Below are 22,694 nucleotides of genomic sequence, written 5' to 3' on the forward strand. Positions count from 1 at the left end.
TGAACTGTATGGAAAATTTGGATACATTATTTTGAGGTCTCTTTTAACTCCATCTTTCAATGAGCCAATGACCTTTTGTTGGGAAGTATGGGAAGTAATCAGGATGATAGAGTTTTGGGGTTAAACACACCGAGGCTTCTCTTTTTTTTTAGACGTAGTCTTGCTCTGTCACCCAGGCTGGAGTGCAGGAATGCAGTGGTGCAATCTCGGAACACACCCAGTCTTCTATCCTAACTGTCACTAAAGAGCTGGGGCCTTGGGAAATCTGGACTACTCTGTGTCTTCTTTTCCTTATCTGTGAAATAATATCTACTTTGCAGGATTCTTCCGATAATTTAATAGATCACTGTGCTCCCAGTGCCTGGCACATTCTAGGCACTCAAAAATTGGTAGATATCATTATTGCCATCATTGTTATTATGATTATTATTCAGAGGAGGAGAGTATCAGGAAAGGCTAAAGGGAAATCATGAAGTCTTAGAACTGGATTGGACCTAGGAGATTATTTGGGCTAAACTACCAAACACAGGATCCTTCTATGACATCCTCTGACAGATGAATATCTAGTCTCTGCTTGAGAACATGCGGTGATAATGATCTCACAGCTTAAGAACTACCAAAGACAGCATAAATCTCTCAGAAAATCAAGTTGTGCAACTTGATCAGAGCCCTGATAGAGAAGACAGAGTATTCTAGACTAGGAATGAAGATACAGAGTGGTTAATGAGACAGTCTGTAAACATTTGCAATTGCACCACTATGGTGCAATGTCTACAGCATTTCAGGTTTGTCAAACCATCTAAAATTATACATTCACTTGAAGCGGGGAGCAACCATAAAGTCACTTCTTGTACCATCTGGCAAATATAGTACCACAGATTTAGATAGCTTTTCACATAACTTATTTGTCTTCACAACTCTCCTAGGATGTAGGTAGAAGGAATATTCATATCCGTTTTACATATACAGAAGTGTGAGGTCATTATTAATGACCCACAGGATGGTGGTGATTATGTATCATCCTATGGAAAATCACCATAGTGAGTGTTAGTCTAAGCCAGGGGTGTCTGATCTTTTGGCTTCCCTGGGTCACATTGGAAGAAGAAGAATTGCCTTGGGCCACATGTAAAATACACTAACACTAATGATCGCTGATGAGCTAAAAAAAAAAAAATCACAAAAAGGTCTCATAATGTTTTAAGAAAGTTTACGAATTTGTGTTAGGCTACATTCAAAGCCATCCTGGGCATGATGCGGCCCCTGGGCCGTGGGTTAGACAAACTTGGTCTAAGCATTTTACATGTGCTTTCTCACTGAGTCCTCACAAAAGCCCTATAAAATGAGTACTATTGTTATCCCTGTTTTACAGATGAAGAAACTGAGCCACAGAGCAGATAAATAACAAGGCCAAGGTCAGGCAGTTGGAAAGTAGCAGCACTAGAATGCAAACGCAGGCAGCTCGACTCCAGCTCTCAGGCTAAACCTCCGGTGACCACCTAGAAAGGGAGTGTCTAGCCTGCGGCCTGAGTCTGCTGCCTCTCCGACTGTGCTCTCTCTCCTACAGCACTCTTCCCTTTGGCTGTGAAGCTGGTATTGATGCCTCGTTATTTGTTCTTTCTCTCTTAGGAAGAGAAGAGGAGGCTAAAGGAAGAGATTGAAAGGCGAAGAGCAGAAGCTGCTGAGAAACGCCAGAAGATGCCAGAAGATGGCTTGTCAGATGACAAGAAACCATTCAAGTGTTTCACTCCTAAAGGTTCATCTCTCAAGGTATTTTTTCCCCAGAAAGCCTCTATTAGAATATGATAGAGACTGGATTTTAGCCCCTTGTTTAGTTATTGATTATACAGGGCCTTTGTTCATTTATCTTTTTGCTATCCTTCCATGTTAATCTGTTCAGGCTGCTATAACAAAATACTTTAGACTGGGGCCAGGCACGGTGGCTTATGCCTGTAATCCCAGCACTTTGAGAGGCCGATGTGGGCAGATCACCTGAGGTCAGGAGTTCGAGACCAGCCTGGCCATCGTGGTGAAACCCCATCTCTACCAAAAATACAAAAATTAGCCAGACGTGGTGGCACACACCTGTAATAATCTCAGCTACTTGGGAGGCTTAGGCAGGAGAATCACTTGAACCCAGGAGGCAGAGGTTGCAGTGAGCTGAGATAATGCCACTGCACTCTAGCCTGGGCAACAGAGTAAGATTCCATCTCAAAATTTATCACTCACAGTTCTGGAGACTGGGAAGTCAAAGATCAAGGTGCCAGCAGATGTGGTGTCTAGTGAGGGCCTATTCCTCATAGATGGCACCTTCTCCCTGTGTCCTTACATGGTGGAAGGAGAAAGGGAGAAAACAGGCTCCCCTAGGCCTCTTTTATAAGGGCACTAGTCCCTTAGGCCTCTTTTATAAGGGCACTAGTCCCATTCACAAGGGCCCCACCCTCATTACCCAGTTACCACCCAAAGGTCTCGCCTCTTAATACCAACACATCAAGGATTCAGTTTCAACATATAAATGTTGGACCATAGCACCTCCTTTCAGCCATTTCATAGCTTCTCTTTGTTTACAACATATGGAAAGGAGAGACAGTAGTGAAATTTTTATCTGTTGTTTATTAGATGCTTTGGCATACATCAAAATGACATTCGGTGATTATTTCTCAATTTCACTGATCCACATTCTCCTTGTGCCTCATTCCTTTGAGCAATTGAGAATAGAAACATTTAAAATTTATAAAATGGGAAAGTATATTTTAAAAGTTTAAGCTGCTTTTCATGCTAGCTGTTCATTTTTTCTTTGTCATGATTAAAAGCCAGCTGGAAATGGTACAGGTGCAAATTTTAAAGCAATTATTGTGGGAGGAGGTGAAATGTGACTTGGAGAGCATCCTTTTCCAGGATGGCTATGGTCCTATGACAGCCTTCATGGAGCACAGCTCCTACTTGATGTAAAACACAGTGCTGCCAAGAGAACAGAGAAGGAGCAGGAATCAGCTGAGTCAGGAAGATGATAGAATAGTCGAGATGCAGGGAAAACACAGTGGACTCAAGAAAGTAGCATCCCTGATTTATAATCAGTCCACCATTATTGCCAGTGGTGGTTTCCTTGAGGATTAACATCATTGAGCATCTAGCACAGTGCCTTACATCATATTGAAGATAATAAAAATTTGTTAAATGATGAATAAATGAATGAATCTTCAGAGATTGGAACTTTTAACATTTCATTTTCCATCAACCTAGCTAAGTTATAAGGCATCAACAATGGACAAAGCCATGACAGAATTATACCCAGGTCTGGCCGGGCACAGTGGCTCACACCTGTGATCCCAGCACTTTGGGAGGCCAAGGCGAGTGGATCACCTGAGGTCAGGAGTTCTAGACCATCCTGGCCAACCTGGTGAAGCCCCATCCCTACTAAAAATACAAAAATTAGCCAGACGTGATGGTGCACACCTGTAATCCCAGTTGTTTGGGAGGCTGAGGCAGGAGAACCGCTTGAACTTGGGAGGCAGAGGTTACAGTAAGCCGAGATCGTGCCACTGCACTCCAGCCTGTGCAACAGAGTGGGACCCTGTCTCTAAAAAAAGAAAAAAAGAATCATAGCAAGGTCTGGATGGTTAATTATGTACATATGTATAAGGTTATATCAAGTGGCACACCAAAATGACCAAAAGCTGCTTACATTTTACAGTTATTACTTGTTCCACATGAAAATCAGAATTTTTAAATCCCCAAATAACTTCACTTAGTCTTTTTTTTTTTTTTTTTTTTTTTGAGATGGAGTCTCACTCTGTTGCCCAAGCTGGAGTGCAGTGGCATGATCTTGGCTCACTGCAACTTCTACCTCCCAGGTTCAAGTGATTCTCCTGCCTCAGCCTCTCGAGTAGCTGGGACTACAGGCGCATGCCACCACGCCTGGCTAATTTTTGTATTTTTAGTAGAGATGGGGTTTCAACATATTGGCCAGGCTGGTCTCGAACTCCTGACTTCATGATCTGCCTGCCTTGGTCTCCCAAAGTGCTGGAATTACAGGCATGAGCCACCGTGCCCGGCTCACTTAGTCTTTATGATGGTCTGGGTCCCAGTCATATTTCTGATACCTCCCAAATAAATTATTTGTACTTGAACCCTTGTCTCAAGGTCTGCTTCAGGGAAAATTTAAACTAAGCCACAGAGGGATTATACATTTAATATCTGATTATTTATGAAATACTTAATGTGTGCTATGTCCTATGAGGGAAAGAACAAAGCAAGGTGGCTGCCCTGATGCCACTAATGACTGCCTCAAAGAAACAATTCAAGAATTACAAAAGTGAGCAGAGCAAAATGAGTAGAGAAAGGCCTTGTGGAGTAGGCAAGCTTTATTTATAAACTCTGAAATTTGAATTTTATGTAATTTTATTGTGATTTTCTAATGTCATTAAATATTATTCTTCTTTTGATTTTTTTTTTTTAACCATTTAACAATGTGAAAACCATTCTCAAGGCCAGGTGTGGTGGCTCACACCTGTAATCCCAGCACGTTGGGAGGCCGAGGCAGGTGTATCACCTGAGGTCAGGAGTTTGAAACCAGCCTGGCCAACATGGTGAAACCTCGTCTCTAATAAAAATACAAAAATTAGCCAGGCAAAGTGGCAGGTGCCTGTAATCCCTACTCAGGAGGCAGGAGAATCACTTGAACCTAGGAGGCAGAGGTTAGCTGGGCGCAGTGGCACATGCCTGTAATCCCAGCTACTTAAGAGGCTGAGGAAGAAGAACTGCTTGAACCTGGGAGGCAGAGGTTGTGGTGAGCCGAGATCGCGCCATTGCACTCCAGCGTGGGCAACAAAAGCAAAACTCCATCTCAAAAAAAAAAAAAAAGAAAGAAAGAAAAAGAAAACCGTGCTCTGTCTTTCTACCTTCTTTAAAATCCCACCCAAGCCTTCCTTGAACAGTCTTGGTTACATGAAGAAAATAGTAGTCATCTAGACTTCCAAATTCTACTGTGGGTTTTTTTTTTTTTTTTCCAGGAGAAACTACAATCTACCCTCCCCCTCCTCTTTAATTATTTCTTCTCTACCAAATTTCTCAACCTACTTATTTCTCTGGTCTTTCCCTCAACCAGATGCTGGCTCCCCGTTTCATCCAGTACCCCCAGGAAGCCATTTATCTACTCCCTCTGGTGGAGAGGCATTTGTCTGCAATTGATTAAAGTAGATGTATAAAAAAGGTCTAGGATATTTTAAATTTCTGTGTAAGAGAGACACATACTCAGGGGCAGACAGTCTATGCTTCCCTCCATGTATGTGCCTTGAAGAACTTGCTGTGACTCTGATTTTCAAGCTCAATTTCATATTCTACAATGTAATTGGGATAGCTATTGATACCCTTGGCCCTGCAACTTTTATAAGTGGTCACAAGTTAGCACTGTAGAATACCAATGGGAGGAAAAATATTTGCTATTTGACATCAAAATACTATCAACTAGTGTATTTTTAAAAAATATCTCATGATTTCTATTCCTTGTTTGGGAAAGTCTGTACCTGGTTTTTCATCATTAAATTATGTTAGCAGTGACTGATTTTCATATGTAATAAAGAATAGATTTTAAGTGAATTAAATTCAAAGATTTTTTAATTTCTATTGCCTTTATTGGTTGGGGGCAGGGTGTGGAGTAATGAGAGCACCAATTTTCTAAAACGAATAGTGTGCTTTTATTCCAAGTTTTATCGAGACAATACTGCCACCTCTTGGTCTTCAGAAGAACCAATTTCCTTCGTTAAACTCCTTAAACAGAACATTTAATATACAAATTCAGTACAAATTGTTAAATTACATACAGCCACTAAGCTAGGATATTTTCTAGCAGGAGTGCATCAGTAAATGGACAGTGCATCCTGACAAAATGTGTGAAATGCGATGATGAAGTCAAGCTATGTTAGCTATGATAGAAGCAAAAGGAGGAGTAGGAATCTGAGAATCTCGGTGATTTAAATAAATGCCATGGCCAAGGTTAGAAAGATGATCCCTGAGTCATAAAGATGCTGCAGGTGGGACAAAGAACAGTTCTCACCTCCACTATCCCCTTCTGTGGTGCCTCTATCCTCCCACCACACTGAATTTTTCCTTATCCTCAGTCTCACCACGCTGTGTGCCTTGTGGCTCTCCAAATCTTTGTACATGTACTTGCTTTGCCAGAAATGCCCTTTCCTGGCTAAGCCATGCACTTCCTTCCTCACTTTCATAAACTCATTTCTGAAACCACGTAAACCAGAAACTACTAATCTCAGCTCAAATATCAACACTACTGAAAAGCCTTCTCCAACTCCCCCAGATAGTTACTTCTTACACACACAGCATTTTTTTCTTTAATATTGTACCTACTGTTAATTTTTAAATATTTTATTTTATATACTTTACTAATCTTCCCTACTAAATTCTGTGTTCCTTAAAGAATAAGACCTTGTCAGTCAGGCACAGTGGTTCATGCCTGTAATCCCAGCAGTTTGGGAGGCCAAGATGGGCGGATCATGAGGTCAAGAGATGGATACCATCCTGGCCAACATAGTGAAACCCTGTCTCTACTAAAAATACAAAAATTAGCTGGGCGTGGTGGCACGCATCTGTAGTCCCAGCTACTCGAGGCTGAGGCAGAAGAATCACTTGAACCCGGGAGGCAGAGATTGCAGCGAGCCGAGATTCCACCACTGCACTCCAGCCTGGCAACAGAGTGAGACTGTGTTTCAAAAAAAAAAAAGAAAAAGAATAAGACCTTGTCTATCTTAGTTTGCTCAGGTTGCCATAACAAAATACCATAGACTGGACGGATTAAACAATAGAAATGTATTTCTCACAGTCCTGGAGGCTGGAAGTCCAAGATCAAGGTGCGAGCAGATTCAGTTTCTGGTGAGAGCCCTCTTCATGGCTTGCAGATGGCTGCCTTCTTACTGTGTCTTCACATGGTGGAAAGAGAGCGAGTGAGCTCTCTAGTGTGTCTTCTTGTAGGGATAACAATCCTGTAGGATCAGGGTTCCACCGCTATGATCTCATTTAACCTTAATTACTTCCTTAGAGGCCCCATTTCCAAGTACAATCACATTGGGGGTTAGGGCCTCAACACATGCATTTTAGGGGGACACAATTCGATCAATAGCACTCTTTTATTCATTAGTATTCAATTTTATATAGAAGGCACTCAATATATTATTTATTGGCTAATTGTTTGGCTGACAGGCTGGCAGGGATAAAAATAGGATGGATGGATGGATGGATGGACAGATGGATAATATTTATTAAAAGTGCCAGTGCATTGCATGGTTCTAAACTGTTTCATCTTACTCACCTGGGATTTTTTTCTACAGAAATATACTTCTAAGTTTATAATTAAAATCAGAAAAATGAGAGTTACTTTACAAGTGTTTTATATATCCCATAAACTCAGCACTACTTATAGTACTTTTTTGCATAAAGTGTTTTTTTTTTTTTTTTTTTTTTTTTGAGACGGAGTCTCGCTCTGTCACCCAGGCTGGAGTGCAGTGACGCAATCTCGGCTCACTGCAAGCTCCGCCTCCCGGGTTCACGCCATTCTCCTGCCTCAGCCTCTCCAAGTAGCTGGGACTACAGGCGCCCGCCACCACGCCCGGCTAATTTTGTATTTTTAGTAGAGACAGGGTTTCACCGTGGTCTCGATCTCCTGACCTCGTGATCCGCCCGCCTCGGCCTCCCAAAGTGCTGGGATTACAAGCGTGAGCCACCGCGCCCGGCCGCATAAAGTTTTTTAAGTAAGAGTTTGCTTTTGTCTTTGTAGGAAATCATCAGAAAGAATGAAATGCTCTTACTAATATGTATAAAAGTGTTATTCAACTGATATTAGAGAGGAAGCATGTTTAAAAAAAAATATATGGTATTTATTAATTGCTCATGAATCCCAGACCAGTCTGGGTCAGAAAGAACCCCTCACATCTTGGAGAATTGTGTGTATCCCCTTAAAATTCATATGTTGAAATCCTAATCTGCAATATGATGGTATTAGGAGGTGGGATCTTTGGAAGACAATTAGGTCATGAGGGTGGAGGCCCCCTTAATGGGATTAGTTCCCTTGTAAGAAGAGACACAGAACCTTACTTGCTCCCTCTCTATTCTGCACTATATGAGGACATAGCAGGAAGGTGGCCATCTGCAAACCGTGAAGAGAGGTCTCACCAGACCCCAACCATGCTGGCAACCTAATCTTAGACTTTCCAGTCTCCAGAACTGTGAGAAATGTTTGTTGTTTTAAGCCACCCAGTCTATGGTAATTTCTCATATTAACCGAGACTCACTGAGACAAGGGGCCACTCAAACATACTAGCCTAGGGCAACTATAATCCAGTAGATTTCTTGGCTGTCCTGAACAGGGAAGAAAATGGAACTTTTCAGCGTGCATGTGCTTTGGCACATGCAGTCATAAGCAAAGAGGGTATTTGCTCATGGTATTGATAGGTGATGGGTGGCAGAGGATATTTCTAGCCTGGAGTTGGGTGTGGCATGGATTCAACAAATATTTGCTTACTGCTAACATCTAAATTTAAGTGATACAGTTTCAGTAAAATATAATGTTTGATTTAGCAGCTTCAGTTTTAGCAAAAAGTTCCTAGCTTTAAAAAAAAAAAAAAAAAGAATTCATCAAAGACTACTAACTGCTGATTTTTTGTATGTCCACCCCTGTTTCTCTGGGCTTATTTCCTAATTTCACACTTGGGCTAAGAGGGGCTTCATGGGAAGCCCCAGCCATTACAGATGAGCTGTGCCCCATCCTCATTCTACCTGCACCCCATCTTTTACGTTCCAAGGCTAATTAAGTTCAACAATAGGCTTGATCATTGACCCTTGTCAAGTTAGGAAATCAGGTTAAGTAATAAGGGACTAGTTCACATTTCCTAGTTATTCAATCCTATTACATACCAAATATATAGTTAAAACATTGTGGGAAAATTTTGTTACTCAAATAGCATGGTATGTCTCTAGTGAATACATCCTAAAGGTTAACAGTGTGTATTTTTGAAAAAATTATTTAAATTTGTTGTTGTTGTGTTTTGTTTGTTTGTTTGTTTGAGACAGATGCTCACTCTGTCACCCAGGCTAGAGTGCAGTAGCACAATCTTGGCTCACTGCAATCTCTCCCTCCCAGGTTCAAGTAATTCTCCCATCTCAGCCTTCCAAGTAGCTGGGGCTATAGGCACATGCCCCCACACCCAGCTACTTTTTGTATTTTTTAGTAGAGATAGGGTTTCACCATGTTGGTCCTGAACTCCTGACCTCAAGTGATTCACCTGCCTTGGCCTCTCAAAGTGCTAGGATTATAAGCGTAAGCCTCAGCACCCAGCCAATTATGTTAGTCTTAACATTTGATTATTTTGCCACTGATTTATATTGTTTTAGAGGCATTTTTATTCTATTTCTGTCTGGTCTTTATTTTGCCTTGAAAACTCGTTTTTTTTAAACACATTTTCTCTATCCTGTATCAATCCTACCTTCATTCCCCCAAATCTGACTATCAAATACCTTATATGTAGTTTTGCTTTCTAGCAGAGCTATGCACAGTAACTCAAATACCCTTATATGCTCTTTGGTGTGTTTATTTAACAGGTTCAGGGATGATATTGGCCTGGGCTGAGAAATACTGTTTATAAGCTTGAAATATTAATTGGGTTTATTTTCTTTTGCAATTCCTAGATAGAAGAGCGAGCAGAATTTTTGAATAAGTCTGTGCAGAAAAGGTAAATATGGTTGATGGTTCAATTGAGCTAATCAGCTAGCATATGTATGAGAAGATTCTCATATTTTTATGTGTATGTTTTTACTTTCTTAGCAGTGGTGTCAAATCGACCCATCAAGCAGCAGTAGTCTCCAAGATTGACAGCAGACTGGAGCAGTATACCAGTGCAATTGAGGTGAGAATTGTCCTCAGCATTATGGTCCTGCTGAACAGAAATAGATTCTGACTACATAGAAAATCATAAAAACACTTAGGACAATAATCAAGTCCAATAGCCACAGGAGTGTTAGAAATTTTTTTTTTTTTTTTTTTTTTTTTTTTGAGACAGAGTCTCACTCTGTTGCCCAGGCTGGAGTGCAGTGGCAATCTCGGCTCACTGCAACGTCTGCTTCCCGGGGTCAAGCAATTCTGCCTCAGCCTCCCGAGTAGCTGGGATTACAGGGGCCCACCACCACACTTGGCTAATTTTTGTATTTTTAGTAGAGACAGAATTTCACCCTGTTGGCCAGGCAGTTCTCGAACTCCTGACCTCAAGTGATCCGCCTGCCTTGGCCTCCCAAAGCCGAATGTGAGCCAACACACCTGGCCCCCAATAGTGTTAGAATATTAATGATGCTTTATTACACTTTGAAATTCTAAGAAATACAATAATAAAGATAAATTTTAGAAGAGTTTTAAATAAATTATTTTCTACTTTCAGCCTGAATATTGTTTAATGAAAAGGTTTTTTTTTAACGAATGGGTTTACTGGTATTTAAATATATATATATATTTAAGTCTGCTTTCAAGTCTTCTGTCAGATCTGGGTTTAAATGTCACTTCCTCAGAGTAGCCTTCTTTGCACCCCCAAACTAAGTACTGTCCCCCAATTTTGTGCCATGCTTTATGGCACATCATTATTTTTCACAGCACTTAGCACAATGTGAAATAAATACTTATATAACTAGTTACTATCTTCCTTTTCTATTAAAATATAAGCCCACTGCAGCTGACTGTCTTCTTGTTTTTTGTTTGTTTGTTTGTTTATTTGTTTTGAGACGGAGTTTCGCTCTTGTTGCCCAAGCTAGAGTGCAATGGTGCAATCTCGGCTCACTGCAACCTCCGCATTCCAGGTTCAAGCAATTCTCCTGCCTCAGCCTCCCAACTGTCTTGTTTTGAGCACGATTGTATCCCCAGAACCTAGCAAAGTGCACTTCATACAGTAGGCATTTAAGAAGTATTGTTGAGGCCAAGTGTGGTAACTCATGCCTGCAGTCACAGCACTTCGGGAGGCCGAGGCAGGAGGATCCCTTGAGCCCGGGAATTCAAAACCAGCCTGGGCAACATAGGGACTATGCCCAGCTAATTTTTTCATTTTTTTCTCTACAAAATAGAGAGAGGACTATGGTTCCAGCTACTTGGGAAGCTGAAGTGGGAGGATCACTTGAGCCCTGGAGGTCGTGGCTGTAGTGAGCCTTGATTGTGCCACTGCACTCCAGCCTAGGTGACAGAGCAAGACCCTGTCTCAAAAAAAAAAAAAAAAAGTATCTGTTGAAGACACAAAGTAGAATATCAATTTGACAATAAATGGTGTTCCAACAAAAAGTATATTTCATTTTTGAAAGATCCTCTGATCTAGCTGTGATGGTTTATTTTGAGGGACATATGTCATCAGCATACAGTTTTACAACAGAAATTATCACTCTCATTTTTGGTGGAGGTGTTTACACAATGAATTTTTAAGATGATAATGTTGAGGAAGACAAACTCAGTATAATTTTACGAAAACAAACTTCCCAGCACCAATCCTAAAAATAACTCACAAATTTCAGGGAACAAAAAGCGCAAAACCTACAAAGCCGGCAGCCTCGGATCTTCCTGTTCCTGCTGAAGGTGTACGCAACATCAAGAGTATGTGGGAGAAAGGGAATGTGTTTTCATCCCCCACTGCAGCAGGCACACCAAATAAGGTGAGCATCTGATTTTTTGTCTTTTAAGTGTAGAGGGGCATATTTTTTTGCAATTCGATTTTGATTTAGGAATCACACTAGTAAATAATAAAAGCAGTGAAGAAGGTGCAATTTGTACTTTGTTTTGCAATGACCACAAAAGCAAGCTCAGAGAAAATGTGTTCGTGAGGTTGCACGAGATACTAAACCCGGGCCATCTTACTCCAAATAAAGTGCCTGATCTGAAATGTCCACCCTTGGAGTTGGAGTGGGGTGAGTTACAAGGGAAAGAAAACCAGATAACATATTCTGTAAATATCAAGTGTTAAGGTTTATGGTTATGTGAAATCATAGTTAATGATATTTTGAATTTGCTTTGAAAATTCCTTCCCAGGTAAAGTTCACTTCATTCTTTAATATTTTGGATGATTGCCCCTTTGTAGGAAACTGCTGGCTTGAAGGTAGGGGTTTCTAGCCGCATCAATGAATGGCTAACTAAAACCCCAGATGGAAACAAGTCACCTGCTCCCAAACCTTCTGTAAGTACCTTCAGGTTTTTCTGAGTTTCTTTGATCTCCCAGCTTCTACCAGCAGAAGAAAACAAGCAGTTGGTCTGTTTACCTAGGAATGGCAGCGCTCCTGTTCTTTGCTTTCCCTGATAAATAACAAACAGGAAAGTGTTCAGATTTACAACAGTTCTAAGAAGCTGCATCTCAGTTACTCAGAGGGTAAAATGGAACGAAGTAATCACCTCTACACCCTGAGAGGAGGAATCAGCTAGAATATTGAGGCAGTTCAAATTTAGATCTTTTACTCGTCTATTTGTTTAGCTTCTATAAATTCGGGATAGAAATTTGAAAATGAAAGGTCAAATCATTTTGGCTACTTCTTTATCAAGAGCACCCCTAAACTTATTCCCAAAAGAATATGTATATTGCCTATTGGGAATCCATATGTTCCAATTTGCCTTATTTTTATAACTCGGCACAAAAATGCAGTTATTGGGTAGTTGTTGAAATAATTAGTCTAATTGTGTTGTCAACACCTCCTGAGGAAAGTCATAAAACTGGAAACTAGAAAAACTGGTTATGAATGATGTTTTTGAGAACCTAAAATTTTCTTAATTTATTAAGTGCAGCTATCTTACTAAAAAGTACATTTCTTTTCACCTTTTCGTTGAATGTATACGACAATTGCTTGCATTTGTCATTATAATAAGAAAATGTATCAAGCTCCCCACTGTATATTGCTGAGCTTTCCCTGTTAAGTTTGCTTTTATAGCTTTGTTGGTGCCCAAGGGAGCTGAGAGTCCACTGTCATAATCCTACATTCTAGAGGAAGAAGAAAAACTTTCCAATCCTAGGCCTCTGTGCATTTAATTGCATCCATTGGCTCCATGCCATTTAATTGCATTCATTGGCTCCATATATAATCTCCAAAGTCATTAAATTTTGTCACTTTCCAATTTAAAAAGGAAGAAATGGAAATGTTCACAAATCCTTCTTGGGCACAACTCCTTGAACCATTTAATTAATCTACACCCCGAGATTCTTTGCATAAAGGCTCACGGGAGGCATAAACTAATGTCAACCCAATTTACAATTGGAAAATCTTTATACTTTGAAAAAAGCAACTTTCCCTCCCCCTCTCAATAGGTACAAGAATGGGGGTTTATAAAAGGACACAGTTGAGACAAGAGACCAGACCCAAAAGTTATGTGCTCTTTAGTGCCTCAAGTTTTCCAAGCATCTCTGGTAACATAAGGAGTAGAAATTATTTTCAAAAACAAAACAAACAAAGCCATGGCAGTGTATATAAGTTTTGTGGTTCCATACCAGTGATTATTAACCCTTTTTGAATTATGAACCCCTTTAAAACCTAATGAAATTTAAGGACCCTCTCCCCCAAAATATACATAAAAAAACAGGCAGTCAATGGACCTACTGAGTAACTCTCAAGATAGTAAGAAGAGAAAGATCTATGTTTCGCTCTTTGATAAGTATGAAATATTTGGAGGAGATGATAATTTTTGCACATTTATGATATTTGCAATCTTTCATTTTTGTAGCAGATTATACTCAAAAATTTGATCCAGAACTTGGCCCCTATTCTTTTATCAGCACTTTAACATGTAAACTTAAAAGTTTACCATCATCTGTATGACATCCTAATGAGGTTAAAAAGATAAAATTCAGTTATTATTATGATAGGTATAACTGTATCCAGGTTTCCACAGCAAAAACAAAACAAAACATGCACTATGTTCTGGGGTTATTGACAGCCTCCTAAAAAAAAAAAAAAAAAAAAAAAAAAGGTATTGCAGAGAAATTACAAAATCATTGCCTGCTTTACCTACTAATTTGTATGTGGCTTGCTAGATCACCCCCTAGAGGGTGAAGAAAAGGAAAGAAGAACATGGCAGTTAGTATAGATTTTAGTGAGATCCTTCTTGCCATTAGATTTTGTAGACTAGTGTGGCTTCCTGAATGAGAACCAGATGGAAGAAAGTTCTATGAAATCAATGTTGTAAATACACCAGATTGCTACTGGGATATCCCTTGCTTTTTGTGGGTAGAATTTATAGGATTTCAGTGTAACTTTGTAACTGCAATTCAATTCTGAGTATGTCTGTTTGAGCTGGTTTGTCTATTCTCTGTGTCTAAACTGCACGTTACACAGCAATTAAAAAGCTAATTTGTCTTTCTTTTTGTTTAAAAAAAACCAACAATGTCTTTCTCAGCTGACCTTCTGTTCCTCACTCTTTGGTCTCTGGTTGATTGGAAACCTGCTTCTCCTGCCTTCATTTCTCCCTCTTCTTCCGGAGTGGGTCTTTCTCTAAAATGTAGTCTGGTCAGGTAATTCTATTTATATTTCCCCTTTGATTTAAAATGCCAACTTATAACTCGGATGTTAATATTTTCTTAAAAGGACTCTTTAAACTCTTTAAGTGATCTCGAAAGATCCATCGGCAGGATTTATGGGAAGTGCAATCCATTTTCTTAGATAGAAGAACGTGCATGAGAAGGAAAAATATTTGTCTCATATGAATCAAATAAACAAAGCGATAATAGCTGCTTTCCCGAGCTTCCCCCAGCATGTTCCTAATTATAGTTTCCAAAATTTTAAAACAGTCTTCCAGACAGCTTGGCAGCTTTCACCTACGCTGGCAAATGTAGTGGAATTCTACAAAAATAATCTGATTTGTTGCTTAATGGCTCCAAGTTAAATAGGTGTAACTCTCTAATAGAGTATCAGGAATTCATGACACAGAGGAAATCCAGAAACTCAGTAAAGTTTAGGCAAATCTGAAATGCTTCACAGGTATCATTTAACTGTGCATTTTCAGTATACAATCTCAATACTATCCATCAGAAATACGTCCATTTAGATCAGTGTCCATGGGTAAATGCAATTGCTGTTAGCTTTGCCTTCCTCCTGAGAAAAGGGTTTGCCAAGATAAGCATTACTATTTCAGTAAAACACATTTATTTTCTACAAACTACGTTTTGCCAAGTACTAATATAAGCAAATGCTGGAAGAAAAGTAAATTGAAACAGAAATTTGGATCCTTATCCAAATGAAATTAATTATGAGGTAGTAAATAAAGACTCTAAGCTATATAACTGTTATCGATCATATTTTAGTGTTTCCATCCCAAGATTTCCACATGTTCTTACACATGTCATCAACTGTCAACTTCTCGCATGGGTTCAATTTGTGATGAATGTTTGTATTTGCTAGGTTCTACTGATCCACTTCTGAATTACCCACTTGCCCCTCGGGAGACACAAAATGATTTTAGGGTGAGGAAAGCGCTGCTAGAAAAGGGACTTTGTGGATGGGCACGGTGGCTCACACCTGTAATCCCAGCACTTTGAGAGGCTGAGGCGGGCAGATCATGAGGTCAGGAGATCGAGACCATCCTGGCTAACATGGTGAAACCCGACCTCTACTAAAAATACAAAAATTAGCTGAGCGTGGTGGCTTGTGCCTGTAATCTCAGCTACTCGGGAGGCTGAGGCAGGAGAATCGCTTGAACCCGGGAGTCAGAGGTTGCAGTGAGCCGAGATCGCGCCACTGCACTCCAGCCTGGGCGACAGAGCAAGACTCTGTCTCAAAAAAGAAAAAGAAAAAAGAAAAGTGACTTTGTTTGGGCTGCCCGGCAACGGATCCCAAGATAGTGATTCCAGAGCAAGTTGTTTACATGGAGGTGAAGAAAACCCTACAGGGGCTGAGGTTGGGAGGAGGCAGCCTGCACAGAAGGTGTTATTAAGCAAGTCCCCACATGGACTGTTAAACCTTAATCCCATGGAGGAAATCCTGGAAGCCACTAAAGAACACATACTTCAGAGTTACCCAAGCTGAGGCGAGAGTGAGCCTGAAAATAATATTGCACCAACATTCACCAGTCAGCCATTGAGGACTGTTCCTGGGGATGTTATAATAATTCTTTGGACTTTCCAGCCTGCCTCCTGGGCAGGCAAAACAGGCATCTGTACCCAGAGAAAGTCCCTAGGCAGAGAAGTGCCGTGTGGGTAGTTAGCAGTCGAGCTGGTGTGTGCTAAAGTAGTAAGGGCTGGGGGAAAAGAGGTGAGTACAAATTGAGTTCATCTGTGAGGCAGGAAATGCTTATCAAACCCCAAATTAATTATTTTTAAATAACCTATGATCTATTGACTTGTAAGAGTGCAGAAATTTAAAATGAGGCTATATTATTTTAAACATGCTCCTGTTTCACTTTTACTGATGAATAAACAGTAAGTCCTTAGGAAAGGGCAAGGACCCAGACAGAGGCTATAGTTCCAGCCCATTCTCATATCATAAGACATGTCACGGTCTATATAAAATCAAACAACAGCTAACCCCATCTCTACTAAAAATACAAAAAAATTAGCTGGGCATGGTGGCACACGCCTGTAATCCCAGCTACTCGAGAGGCTGAGGCAGGAGAATCAATTGAACCCAGTAGACGGAGGTTGCAATGAGCCAAGATCATGCCACTACACTCCAGCCTGGGCTACAGAGTGAGACTCTGTCTCAAAAAAATATATAAAAATAAAAAAATAAAACAACAGCTGATGGTCCTTTCAATTCCATTTCAGATCACTGGGGTAAAGTGTATTAAACAACAGACTGATTCAAATAAACAATAGATGTGGCCATTTATTTAGAGCTGGCTAGAAAATATAAATGGCCACCTATCGATGTTTTTCTGCTTTCTCTTTATTAGGACTTGAGACCAGGAGACGTATCCAGCAAGCGGAACCTCTGGGAAAAGCAATCTGTGGATAAGGTCACTTCGCCCACTAAGGTAATCTATTGGGAGGACTAGTATTTCAGAGGTTTGTTTTCCTGATGTATGCTGTAGTATAATGTCCTGGAGTCAGATGAGAAATATCACTGACCTACAGATCTTTGCCTGCACATCCATCAGTGTCTGAAAGACCAGTACATAACACAGTGAAAGGAAAAGTGCATTGCAAGTTTGTCAGTCATACAACATAAACAGCCCAAATCCATGGAATGGTTCTCAGTAAGACATCCTCAATACACCACAGTGGTAGGAACGTTGGCAGCAGAAGGCTGTATGGGATACCATGGTCTACGTTTCCTTACAAGGTCCCAGCTTGGTGCCACAGTCATTTAAAAATCACTTGGGGAAAACATCTGTTTCCCTGAGTGTTTCCAAAACTACTTTCTGGAACCATTTTAGATTATATTGCCACTGCCAGCAGCCTAAGACTCGGTTGCTATGGCAAAAAAAATTAAAATAATATTCAAAAGTAAAGCAACCATTTACCAGCCTATGAAAATGAATGACTAAGAATGATTGGGTTCCTCTTACTTTTAGTCTTCTGGTCAAAGGATATGGTCATTCTTCAGAAAGGAGGCTCTGAAGAACATCTAAATGATGCTTAGACTGCAAATGGGACCCTTTGTGGTACAATGAGCTCATTCAACTCCCAACTGTAGCCTTTCCCCATTTCAAGTAATAGACCTAGTCTTCTCCTTCAATAAAAAGAAAATTAAAAAGGGAGAAACTGGAGACCAACAATAAGCAAGGTTAGAACAGGCTGCTTATGGGTTGATTTAAACAGAAGCACTTCGTAAGCAAACTCAGGACTAAAGAGCACATCAACGGCAACTAGAGAATCACTACAATTCACTGCAGGGAGAGAATTACCTTCCCTTTCCTACTTTCTACATGCTCTTAGTTCTGGTGCAGCTACCTAAACATATTACCCCACCTTCACTATTAGCTACGTATTGTGCTTTTATTCCATTAAAATCCACTAGCCTTTCTAAGTTATTGCTAAACATATTAAAAGTACCTGCTGGTAATTATCACATTGCAAACTACTAGCGCTACAAGTGAGCACCCCACTATATGCTAGACACTATTCTACCTTCTTACCCTCCATTATTTCATTTGATCCTCCAGTCACCATGTGAGGTAAGTAGTGTATCACTCTCATTTTGCAGCTGAGAAAAATGAGGCATTGAGAGATGAAGTAACTTTCCCAAAGTCACACAGTGAATAAGTAGCATAGCCTGCATTGATACTCCAGCAGTCTGATCTGAGCCTGCATTTTTAACCATTATACATGGTACTTTCTTTTAGGATGCATATTCAGGAGAAAATGTATAGCTGTTCAATTCCTTGTATAATTTTCTCTCGGTGGCAGGGGAGAAAAGAACGTTCTTTGTTATTTTTTAAACAAAGAATGAGCTCGTTGACCTAAGCTTTTATGACCTCTCTAGCCTATGCTATTAGCGCATAGCAGGTTTGTCAGCCATGCAATGTAAATAGTCCAAACCTATGGAATGGTTCCCAGGAAGACATTCTCTATACACCACTGTGGGAGGAACGTTGACAGCAGAAGGCTCTCCTCTCAGACCTCTGAGAGGTATCTGACCTCTCGGAATGGCAGTTCCAGTGTGTATATAGGTTCCTGTCTGAAAAGGGGATGTCAGCTGGCCATAGACCATCATCACCAGTATAATGGAGTCTCTGGATATCATTCCTCCTAGCCAGAGCTCTGGAAAGTGGAACAAAGATGATGTGGAATGGTCAGACTCAGAGAACACCACTCACATACAAACATGAATGGTACTCCCTGGAGTTATGTAGCACCAGGGCAGTACAAGGTAGGAGAGTGACAGTGTGAGTTTTCACGTGCCACTAACCTCTTTCTACAGTAGTAATAATATAACCACCAGACCCAGAACTGAGTTTATGAGGTAGCAGTTTAAGTACCTCTTTTGCTTCAAACTGTCAAACTCATTTCTTGTTACTCAGTCATTCCTTAGAAATGAATACAATGAACACCCTTGAAAATTTGAATTCACAACACTTTAAGATTTCTTAATAGCTTGGCAAAAATTTTTAGCAACTAGCTGAGGGGGAAAGAATGGTATAAGAATAGGACTATAGGTTAGATAAGTCTCATGGGGTAGGGGTGTAAGAATAGGAGGGAGAAAAGAGATTGCTAGATTAAAAATGGGAGAAAACTAAAGATAAACATCCACCTTCACCATCATACATTGATGTGGCCCTCATTGAGCTATTCAGTCGCATGTGCCTGTTCTGGAATACACACTGTAGATTTTTGGCTCTTACAGTGGAGCTTAAAAATGAAAAAAAAAAAAAAAGCAACTTACTTGACTCTAAATGCTATGAGCAAGGCCAAAGGTTAAGACAGGAAAAGAGAACATAAAGGAGAAAGACAGGGAGAGGGAAATGAAAAAAATCAGCAGAAGGAAGGATAAAATAAAAGAAGATCCAGCCGGGCGCAGTGGCTCACACCTGTAATTCCAACACTTTGGGAGGCTGAGGCAGGCAGATCACTGGAGGTCAGGAGTTTGAGATCAGCCTGGCCAACATATGGGGAAACCCTGTCTCTACCAAAAATACAAAAATTAGCCGGGCGTGGTGGTGTACGCCTGTAATCCCCAGCTACTCAGGAGGCTGAGATGGGAGAATCGCTTGAATCTGGGAGGCAGAGGTTGCAGTGAGCTGAGATCACACCACTGCACTCCAGCCTGGGTGACAGAGCAAGATTCCATATCAAAAAAAATAAAAAGTAAAATAAAAGATCATATTTGAATGGAATGCCGATAATAATCCTCCCTTTCATAAATATTTATTCCTGGCATACTGTTATTCTTTTTTCTTCTGACTATAAAAACCATCTGCCTGAAACACTGCAGGCTGTCAGTTTCACACTACAGGCTGTCAATTTCAAGTTCTCTTCTCTTGGCAGGTTTGAAACAGTTCCAGAAAGAACCCAAGCTCAAGACGCGGGACGAGCTCAGTTGTAGAGGGCTAATTTGCTCTGTTTTGTATTTATGTTGATTTACTAAATTGGGTTCATTTTCTTTTATTTTTCAATATCCCAATAAACCCATGTATATTATCACTATATTTAATAATCACAGTCTAGAGATGTTCATGGTAAAAGTACTGCCTTTGCACAGGAGCCTGTTTCTAAAGAAACCCATGCTGTGAAATAGAGACTTTTCTACTGATCATCGTAACTCTGTATCTGAGCAGTGATACCAACCACATCTGAAGTCAACAGAAGATCCAGGTTTAAAATTGCCTGCAGAATGTGTGCAGTATCTAGAAAAATGAACCGTAGTTTTTGTTTTTTTAAATACAGAAGTCATGTTGTTTCTGCACTTTATAATAAAGCATGGAAGAAGTTATCTTAGTAGGCAATTGTAACACTTTTTGAAAGTAACCCATTTCAGATTTGAAATACTGCAATAATGGTTGTCTTTAAAAAAAAAAAGAAATGTACTGTTAAGGTATTACTTTTTTTCATGCTGATGATTCATATCTAAATTACATTATTATGTTAGCTGACAGTGGTACTGATTTTTTAGGTTGGTTGTTTTGTGGATTTCTTTAGTAGTGATAGTAGCCTGAACCACATTTTAGATAACTCAATTATGTATGTATGTGCATACACATATACAAACACACTAATGGTAGAATGCTTTTTTATGTGCTAGACTATTATATTTAGTAGTATGTCATTGTAACTAGCCAATATCACAGCTTTTGAAAAATTAAAAAATCACATTATATTAATATTTCATATTTGCCAACAGAAACATGGCAGATAGGTATCAATATGTTTTCAATGCCTGATGACCTATAAGAAGAAAGTATTGAAAAGAAGAGAGATTAGAAGTGTCACAAGGAGTTGAAATTTTCTTTTTTTTTTTTTTTTTTGAGACAGAGTCTCGCCGTGTCTCCCAGGTTGGAGTGCAGGGGCGCGATCTCAGCTCACTGCAAGCTCTGCCTCCTGGGTTCACGCCATTCTCCTGCCTCAGCCTCCCGAGTAGCTGGGACTACAGGCGCCCGCCAACATGCCCAGCTAATTTTTTGTATTTTTAGTAGAAACGGGGTTTCACCGTGTTAGCCAAGATGGTCTCGATCTCCTGACCTCGTGATCCGCCCGTCTCAGCCTCCCAAAGTGCTGGGATTACAGGCATGAGCCACCGCGCCCGGCCAGGAGTTGAAATTTTCTAAAAGACATAGTATTTAGTTTATAATTAAATTCATTCTTGAAGTCCAGTGTGAATTTTATTAATGCTATCATCTCGACCAAGCTCAAAGCCTACTTATTAGAAACAATGAAGTTCACAATAGGTCATAAGGTCTCTTCCTTTTTCTAAAATTGAAAGACAAGAAATTTAGTGCCAATATTGTACAGATAGAAATTCCATGTATGAGTCTCAACACAGACTACCTTTGGCTAAATGTCTGGAAGCAGAGAAGTGAGCAAAATCCAATGTTGAAGAGTCATGACAGTACTTTGATCTTTATATACTCTGAAGCATTTCTTTAAACTTTTCTACCTTTATTTGTCATTGGTACTTATAGTAAGTTGACAATGTGGTGAAATTTCAAAATTATATGTAACTTCTACTAGTTTTACTTTCTCCCCCAAGTCTTTTTTAACTCATGATTTTTACACACACAATCCAGATCTTATTATATAGCCTCTAAGTCTTTATTCTTCACAGTAGATAATGAAAGAGTCCTCCAGTGGCTTGGCAAAATGTTCTGGTATAGCTGAATACATACAGTGGAGTTATATAAACTCATACGTCAGTGAACTTAACCAAAATTGTGTTAGTCTCAATTCCTACCACACTGAGGGAGCCTCCCAAATAACTATTTTCTTATCTACAGTATTCCTCCAGAAAAGCTAACCAGGGCAGGGCTGGCACGAGAAGTGACACCTGCGTTACAAAGTCTATCTTCCTCATAAGTCTGTAAAGAGCAATTGAATCTTCTAGCTTTAGCAAAACTAAGCCAAAGGAAGGAAAGCCACGAAGAATGCAGAAGTCAAACCCTCATGACAGAGTAGGCACAAGTCTACAATAAGCTAAATCAGAATTTACAAATACAAGAAGTGTCCCAGGTAGCATTGACTCCCGTCATTGGAGTGAAATGGATCAAAGTTTGAATTAAGGCCTATGGTGAGGTAACATTGCTTTGTTGTACTTTTGAACAAGAGCTCCTCCTGATCACTATTACCTGTTTTTCTAGAAAATCTAAAGTTCAGAAGAGAATGTATCACTGCTGACTTTTATTCCAATATTTGGATGGAGTAAGTTTTAGGGTAGAATTTTGTTCAGTTTGGATTTAATCTTTTGAGAAGTAAATTCCTTGTTTACTGGTTTGACTATAATTCTCTGTTATCTTTACGAGGTAAAACTGCAAGCTGACTAGCATGTTCTGTGAATCTGCCATTCCTAAAAATTTTATAAACACTTGATATTTTTCACTGATAATGGATCGCTCCAATAAACATATATTGTGAAAATGCATCCACAATAAATGGAATTCCTTCCTGCAAAATGTCTTTTTCTCACTTATTTTTATGTACAATATTGATAGAGGTATGTCTATTATAATAAAGATTATGGCACTGGCACAGTAAAACCTATATTTCAGGTTGAGTCTTGGTTTCACTCTTTAAAGAAGAAAATCATTTTCATATTTTTAAATT

General features: G+C 39.8%; 1 protein-coding gene across 16 annotated transcripts in view; it reads left to right on the forward strand.

Moving 5' to 3' along the window:
• CALD1 (caldesmon 1) overlaps positions 1 to 22,543 on the forward strand; it is a 196,744-nt gene extending 174,201 nt beyond the window's left edge. For 7 of the 16 annotated variants that reach the window (XM_063642278.1, XM_055284101.1, XM_063642280.1 and 4 more), the window contains 7 exons: positions 1,627 to 1,767; positions 9,694 to 9,737; positions 9,830 to 9,911; positions 11,548 to 11,685; positions 12,108 to 12,203; positions 16,895 to 16,975; positions 19,929 to 22,543. In XM_063642278.1, the coding sequence (XP_063498348.1) occupies positions 1,627 to 1,767; positions 9,694 to 9,737; positions 9,830 to 9,911; positions 11,548 to 11,685; positions 12,108 to 12,203; positions 16,895 to 16,975; positions 19,929 to 19,934 (588 nt within the window). In that variant the 3' untranslated portion in view covers positions 19,935 to 22,543. Of the gene's footprint in view, positions 1 to 1,626; positions 1,768 to 9,693; positions 9,738 to 9,829; positions 9,912 to 11,547; positions 11,686 to 12,107; positions 12,204 to 14,404; positions 14,520 to 16,894; positions 16,976 to 19,928 lie in introns of all 16 variants that reach the window. The other 9 variants (XM_055284102.2, XM_063642283.1, XM_063642284.1 and 6 more) reach the window with 4 other exon arrangements.
• The last annotated feature ends 151 nt before the right edge of the window (positions 22,544 to 22,694 follow it).

Source organism: Symphalangus syndactylus, chromosome 6 (genome assembly GCF_028878055.3).
Source record: "Symphalangus syndactylus isolate Jambi chromosome 6, NHGRI_mSymSyn1-v2.1_pri, whole genome shotgun sequence".
Lineage (NCBI taxonomy): Eukaryota > Metazoa > Chordata > Mammalia > Primates > Hylobatidae > Symphalangus > Symphalangus syndactylus.